General features: G+C 43.7%; 1 protein-coding gene across 1 annotated transcript; it reads right to left on the reverse strand.

Moving 5' to 3' along the window:
• Positions 1-1685: 1685 nt before the first annotated feature.
• Positions 1686-4791, reverse strand: ATP5MC3 (ATP synthase membrane subunit c locus 3). The gene is made up of 5 exons (XM_031599443.2): positions 4633-4791; positions 4475-4556; positions 3558-3635; positions 3002-3195; positions 1686-1934 (listed from the first exon to the last, which is right to left on the reverse strand). Exons 2-5 carry the CDS (start codon positions 4511-4513, stop codon positions 1820-1822), a joined length of 426 nt encoding a protein of 141 aa, XP_031455303.1. The 5' UTR covers positions 4514-4556; positions 4633-4791; the 3' UTR covers positions 1686-1819.
• Positions 4792-7737: the final 2946 nt, after the last annotated feature.

Raw genomic sequence — 7737 nt, forward strand, 5'->3', positions numbered from 1 at the left:
ATTACTTTACAGCAATTTTGGACTGTGTTCAGCAGTATATGAGCGATTTAAAAATCGGTCAAACCTGGAGAGATGCTACTACTAGGACAAATGGCACACGTGAAGTGTGTGCTGCCTTTCAGACAAGGCTGATCATAGGGACAGGGTGAGCCACAATGGAAAAGATAGGATGTACATTCAGTAATTGCCATGATTTGGACAGCTTCCTTATTGAAGTTCCAGAATAGCAAGCCAGAACTTCTCTCTATACTAACCACACAGCTAAACCTCAAGAAAGTCTCATCATACACAAAGATGAGCTTTAGGCTAGAATTCTAGTTGCTTTCTGACTTTCATCCAAGGCAAATACACTGCATGTCAGCTCTGTAACAGCTTATAAAAATAGATGATAATAAGTGCATTAAAAAAAGAACACTGTGTGAGCACAATCACAGATGATAGCTACAACAAGCTTCACCTCCTGCTATCCCTCCAAACCAAATCATTTCCAGGCCTAGTCACACAGGGTACTACTAACACTATGCTAGATCTGAATGTGTGAAGGTGCTACATACTTTACTTTCAAACCTGAGTAAAATCAACAGTTGCTTTCCATATTTACAAAGCAGCTTTTAATCCTTTTGCAAGGATGACTATTTCCACTGAAGAACATACAGAGAAAGAAGCCTCTTATGGTGCGTTCAAGTTAGGCTAAGTGAATACCTATTTGATATTTAAGTTCAAATTAAAACAAAGAACCTACCTGCATACTGCACCCCCAGAGAGCCACAAATCAGTTTCTCCATATACCTGAGGACAGGCTAGTTACAGCTCATAGTAGATAGTTCACTAGAGTTAATTCCTATCAGCAGGAAAGCAAAGCTCATAAGCTTGTTCACCTTATTCCAAAGGTCAGTTTATAGTTGTTTAATGATCAGACCTATTATTTAATATTCAAAGCCACCTAACCAATTAGTATACAGTAGCACACAGTACGTTGCTGTAAATGCAGACACCACCTTAAATGCATTCAGGAGGTTAGAAGATAGAAACCATAAGAAGCAAAGCTTGCAGTACAGGCATTTTGTTATTAGAAGTGCTGGGATCCTACTATTAAAAAAATCAGGTAGATAACAAATCTTCACTAAATCAGCAAGCTGGACATTCTCCCTTTTAGTTAGGTAATGCCAAGAATGCTGTAATTAAGTAAGAGTATAATGTCCATGTGCCACAACTAAAGGCTTTGGACCAATGTCAACCAACAGTTTAGTTCAACATGGATACTGATCAGAACCAAGCAGAAAGCTTTTACTAGAGTGATCAAAATTCATAGTCAAACTGACAACAGATGCAAACAGAACTTCCTTATCACTACTTGAGGATTGTTTAGCTCATTCTACCATCGTGAGCCAAAACTCCACGTGCCAGCTAACTGGGGGGTGGGGGAGTGGAGAGCAACACAAAATTGTGCACAGAAACAGCTCTGGATAAATTTGATATAGGTTAAGGAACAAGGCCAGAAGTATAACTTCTCACACTTTGTCAACGCATCCTTTGATTTTCCTAGGATAAGTCACATTGACTTCAACCAACAAGTGACACTCCCACAAATATTATGCTTGACTTGAAGTCATTGTTGTGACCTGGTATGTCATAATCACAAGACAAATACCCTAATAAGATAGATAATAAACGCAAGCAACAGGTTGACAGTTAAAGTCGTTATCTTTAATGAAATGACTTTGGAAATAGCGTCAATTTCCATGACACCAACATCTTGGGAGTCCCATAAAATATGCAGGATTACATTCCAATGCCAATATTACAGGCAGATCTCCTTTCACATGGCAAATAAGATCAAGAAAGCAACCATCAGACAGAAGAGACCCATAGCTTCAGACAGGGCGAATCCCAGGATAGCATATGAGAACAGCTGCTGCTTCAGAGAAGGATTTCTAGAAGAAAATAAAAGTGTAAGATCTTTTCATCTTTAAGAAGTTTCTCATACTCAGCTTAATGTTTCTCACAGATTTAGAATCTCATACTTCCCTTGCACAGATTCTGTAACAGGAAATTCTGTAAATCCAAGTATCATCTTTTTATAAGCAAAGATTTCATGGAAGAGAAGTGACTTTGTTATTAAGGTTAGATTCAAGTTATGCAGATTATACATGCCTTTTCCAAATAAGTATAGCTTTTATGACTACATTCATCTTTTGCATCTACTTTCCTCCCATATGGGAACTATTAGCACTATTTATAAGATGACTTCATATCTTTCACATTACAACTATATTCTAAGGAAGCTGAAAACATGTAGCTCACAGGAAAATCCAGGAACTGAAACCCTCTAGAAAAAAGAAATTAGTGTGCAATAGTTTGTTATTAAAAAAAAAAAGCAATGCATTATTCCCAGGCAAGTGGAGGACTTTTCAGCATAGCAGTATGCAGTAATCCTCCAAAAACTCTTACTGACATGTTCATGCCTATGACAAAAGAGGAGACATTCATTTTGTGTGACAAGCCTCATGTTTCTTAAATCAAAGCTGAACTTCCTTGTCTTCAGTATGGTTTTTAAAAAAGCCTTCATTAAAACAGAAGACTTAAATCTTAACTGCTAGAAAGAATAATGAAATAAATATTTTTTTAATGTCTGTTTTATAAAGTTCCTCTTTAGGACATCTCCCTTCTTCTAGGGCAGAATCTAGGCTAGATTTTGAATTCAGTTCTGGAAGTGAATGCTGGAACACTGAACTTCAGTGACAAAAGCACTGACCAAGACTAAAAATCTTTTCTTTCACATCTCTTCTCCATGCAGACAGTATCAAGTTCTGAATTGATCCAGAGAGCCACCCTGTTACACTGCAGCTTCACACTATTCCATTTAGCTATGCTTAACACTAGTAATATTAACAGAATCTAATATACCTCCATCATCCTTACTACAGTTTAGCTTACTGGGAATGCTGCATCAGGATACAACTGCAAATAATCCAATGCTTGTATGAGGGAGATTGATTACCTGGCGTAGCCAATGATTAGACTACCGAAGACTGTTCCAATACCAGCACCAGATCCAGCCACACCTACTGTGGCAGCACCAGCACCAATGAATTTGGCAGCAGTGTCAATGTCCCTGCTGACAGCACTAGTTTGGAATTCTCTAAGTGCTAGTTGAGAGACAGTGTTTTGGGCCCCATTAAGCGTGGATTTGCCCTAAGAAAACAAGACATGAAAAAAAACATTATATTCAGACGCAGACTATTTCTCATGATACAGCGCTACTTCATAGTTACAAAAGTTGCATTAGAACCAGAGTCTAGTTACTCTTGCAAGTGATGAGACTATAAGAGATAAAGACTTCAGAATGTTACCTGTTCACCTGAAAGCAATGAACATAAAATGCAAAGGACTTCTCTTGAGCGAAACGGCAGGACAGCAACAAGTATCATTAAACGTTTGGTTTAAAGCAAGCTTCAGAGCAGAGATATTTGCGTTAGTACAAGTGAACTCTAGGTTGAGAACATTTAGGCTCACCAGGTAATTTAGGAAGATACAGAATTTTATTTATAAGGTACCTCTCCAGTCCTGACTTCTGGCCTAGAAAACACAGATGCTGAAATTGGTCTGTATAAGACTCTTGATCCAGCGCGGATCTGCAAGAAGAGGAAAAAAGTTAAAGAGAAGGACTTAGTTACAACTACCCTCATAAGATCTTCTTTAAGTTAAGGCTATTATCTGCTAAACCACTTGCCTAATTAGAATGACAACACTCTGTGCATAGCCAGATACACAGAAGACCACACAGAAGCAAACTCCGCATGCAATTTGATAGCACCGTTTTCCAAAGCCATTACAGCAAATAGCTAGACCATTCAGCGAGCCCCCGCGTGCAGTACGCTGACAGGAAAGGGAACAGATCAGGAGCCACATAAGAGCCAAACAGACTGGCAGGCAGCGATGTACGTTTTAGAACGGAAAAATAAAAGCCACCAAAATTAATTCCCGAGCCGCTAAACGCACGGACGCGGCCCGGCCTGGGAAACGCCGCGAGGCACAAATGAATGAAGGCTGTCTCGCGAGCGGCCTGCGCGTGCCCTTGGGCTGCCAGCACCGTAAGGTCACAGCGCACAAAGCGCTTCCTGCAGGGAGAGCCCTGCCCGCAACACGCGAGCGGGGACGTTCTGCAGCGCGGGAGGACGTCGTGAAGGAGAAGAGCCCCTCGCCTCCCAAGGACAAGAAGCCCAGCCCCGCGGTTTGACCTACAGCGGCGCTCCGGGCCCGGCTGCACCGCGGCCCCCCCGCCGCGCTCCTCACCTCGGCCGAGGGCCCCTCCGAGGATGCGGGAAGGAGACCGCGGCCCCGCGGCCCCCGCCTCGCCTCGCCCCAAGGGACCGCCCGGCTCGGGCGCCCGGCGGCAGCCCCGCCACCCCGCGGCAGCGCCGGCGGCGGGGAGGAGCGAGCCCGCCTGCGGGGCCGGGGGCGACCCACTCACCAGGGCGGGCGAAGCGGCGAGCTTGGCGCAGGCGAACATCTCGGCGGGCGGGCGGCGTCCCCGGGGCCACGATCCGGAGTCTCTGCGGAGAGAGCGAAAGGGTGAGCGGGCCGCGGCGGCGGCGATGGGGGCGGATGCCCCGGCCGGCCGGCACTCACCCTCTGCGGCTGCCGCTCCTCGGGGCTGACGGGCTGAGCGCGGCTGTGCGCAGGCGCGGCGGGACGGGCGGCGGGCGCCCGGATGCGGCGCGGCGGAAGGGGAGGGAGCGGCGCCAAGGTCACTTTATGCCGACGCCATTGGCAGCGGCGGGGGGCGCGAGTCTCGCCACGCCCCCTCGGCGGCCACGCCCCCATGCGTAGCCACGCCCATCCTTAGCCACGCCCACTGTCTGGCGCCCCCTCCCTCAGCCACGCCCCCGCGCGCTCTGAGTCTCCCCGCAGCCCCGGCAGCGGAGCGGCACGCTTCGTGTTTGCCTATTGCAGCCTTGCTGGCGCGTTCTGCCGTCCTCCAGCTGACACCGTGCCTTCTCTCACTGCGTATTGTTCTATCAGCTCCCACAACCAAGCCGCAGTCTCACCGGTGCCGTACATTTTCTGTTATGATTCCCACTCTGAAATGCTGTGCAAAAACACATTCACGAGCTGCTTGGTCTGAGCAGCATCGCCACCGCCATTAAGCACCTGTTAATTGTTGCACTTAAGGCATAACAGCTGATAGTACACTTTACATCCAGCTCAGCTGTTGCTTTAGGAAGGGATCAGAAGAGCAGTTACTGATCTCCAGGGACCCTACTCAGCTTAATTCAAGCAGGTCTCCATTAAAAAAGACTTCTGTTAACCTCACTCTGTTTCTTGTCTGCATAAAACGCTGCCTGGTCCACTGGTGCGCCAAAGAACGGTGCAATTCCTGTTTGTTCAGCATGTATTTAAACCCTTAAGTTCTACAGAGAGTTGGATCTGGTGTGGACACAGTACCTGTAAGCTGGCATTTCTGGCTGGAGTGTGTGGGCTGGTTTCCCTCCAGACACAGACAAACACTGGCAGCTGTAGAGTGGGTCAGAAGAATGCATTTAGAAATTCAGCAAGTCACATGCTGTACAATGTCAAATAAATGGCTGTGTTCAGAGTGCTTTGCACCAAAGGCCCTGTCAGTATCCTACATTCATTGGTAATAACTTACAAGAGACGAATCTCTGTTCTGTGTGTGCTGAAGGAGAAATCTTATCTAGTCAGGAGAAATCCCACTGTCCAAAGTCTAAGTAGATAGCTCTCTTAGATCAAAACCTATTCCTTCAGGTTAATTTTTACCTGCCAGTGGGTGATTAGTACCTCCAAGCATGTCACATACTCACACTAGTCTTAAAAAAAGAAAAAAAGAAAAAAAAAAAAACAAAAAAAAACCTATTTTGAAGAAGATATGTGTTCAGAAAACCACCGTATTTCAATAGTCCTTACCAGCTGGTAGAACACCAAAGGGTAAAACTGGATCAAAAGCCTCCTGAGAAAGTCCTAATGTGTGTGAAAATGTAGAAATGGTGCTACTGCCTCCGGATTAGCTGTCCAGAGCTTCTGTATTTCTGCAGGGCATTGATTGCTACTGATGCACAAAGTCAGGGTTTGTCACTGTCTGGCCCACGTTTCGGCACAGAGTATCTCGCACCTTTCCCATTCACTGCTGTGTGCTTGACTCTTACCAATAACAACTAATGGATAGCTGGAGCAATAGCTTGTGGGAGAAAGCTATATAGAGCAGAATTAATATGCTGTGGGATATTTAAAATGACTTAGCTTCGGAAAGAAGAAATTAAGGCATTATTGTATGGCTCTGCTTTAAGTAGAATTTCTCTTGGTAGTATGCTGTTTAGACCCGATTGCTTTATTGATTATCAGTAGTTGGCAAATCTTGCCATTAGCAGTGCTGGAAGTTTCAATCGCTGACTTGTCTGGATTGGAAGTGATGTTTCTCAGGAAAACAGACAGTAGAGTTTTGGGTTTTTTTCTTTCTTCTCATCATTGTAAAGTTCTCTTTAACACAGAAAAGGGAGAATCTGCTTCCTGAGTGATCTTTGTGCCTCAGAGTACTTACCCAAGCTGTTTTTATTTTGCTTAAATTCATTTTCTTTTAGTCTCAACAGTTCTGTTCAGTGAAGAGTTGAAGGCAATTAATAACAGAAGACTAATTCAGTCTATAGAGCATTCTGCTCAGCCATTCATCGATTATTTTAACAGCGGAGTCCTAGAAACTGATGGCATGAACTAAAAAACAAAACAGCACACCATGTCTGTACTTAGCAAGACTCTGGATGTATACAAATCCTATTAAGAGCTCCACTACAATTTGAATTAAAAAATCACAATAATCCCAGCTATGTCATTTTTGGGTCCCTAAGATCTGCTTTAAATTACAGAATGATTATATGTATATATACAATAGCCATTACACATCAAAATGAAGAGTCATCAGGAAGAAAACTACTACAACAGAAACTGAGCAAAGGAAGGTGTTCTCACCTTCATCCTAGCTACTGGATTCTGTTGGAAAGTGAGACCAAGGCTCCAGAACAGCCAGAAAGAGGGGTAGAATCACTTTCATCCTGGATAATAAAGCAATAACAAAGCCCTGTTGTCCAGCATTCACGTCCTGCTGGTTGGTTTCAGGATGCTCTACACTAGCAAAAATATTCAGTAATGCAGCCACCCTTTTATAAAGTCCAGCATGGCATGTGACTTCAAAAATTCGTTTTCTATGTCAAGAAAAATTATGAATTTTCTAAAATAATAAACATAATCTGATTACATATTTGTATTTGCAACATAAAATTCTTAACGGGTTGACAGACAGTTTTACTTTGTTTCCCTTCTATTAGTCCACATGTGTTACGGTCGCCACCTTCAGGTCACATTTTCATGTGTTTAAACATTGCTATTAGGCATCTACCCAATATTTTTCTGGAATTTGTTTTGTTACTGCATTTCATCAGAAATAATCTACTGATGTTTAATCACTTTTTTTTTTTTTTTTTTAAATAAATACAAAGACGATTCAATACCTACGGAATTAAAGTATCTCTTAGAACAAGAACTCCCATAAGTCAAGTGTTTTCCTCAGATGGTTTATGTGTTTCCCATGGCTGGTTCACTCTGCCTCTGTGCTGTCCTGCAAAAAAAAGCCCAGCTGATACCTGAAATGGTCACTGAAATGGTAATTGGATAGCACACACAGATGCATTGCTAGTTTACGGTGTGTCACTAAGATTAAATTAG

The sequence above is a fragment of the Phasianus colchicus genome, chromosome 7, assembly GCF_987193195.1.
Source record: "Phasianus colchicus chromosome 7, bPhaCol1.hap1.1, whole genome shotgun sequence".
Taxonomy (NCBI): domain Eukaryota; kingdom Metazoa; phylum Chordata; class Aves; order Galliformes; family Phasianidae; genus Phasianus; species Phasianus colchicus.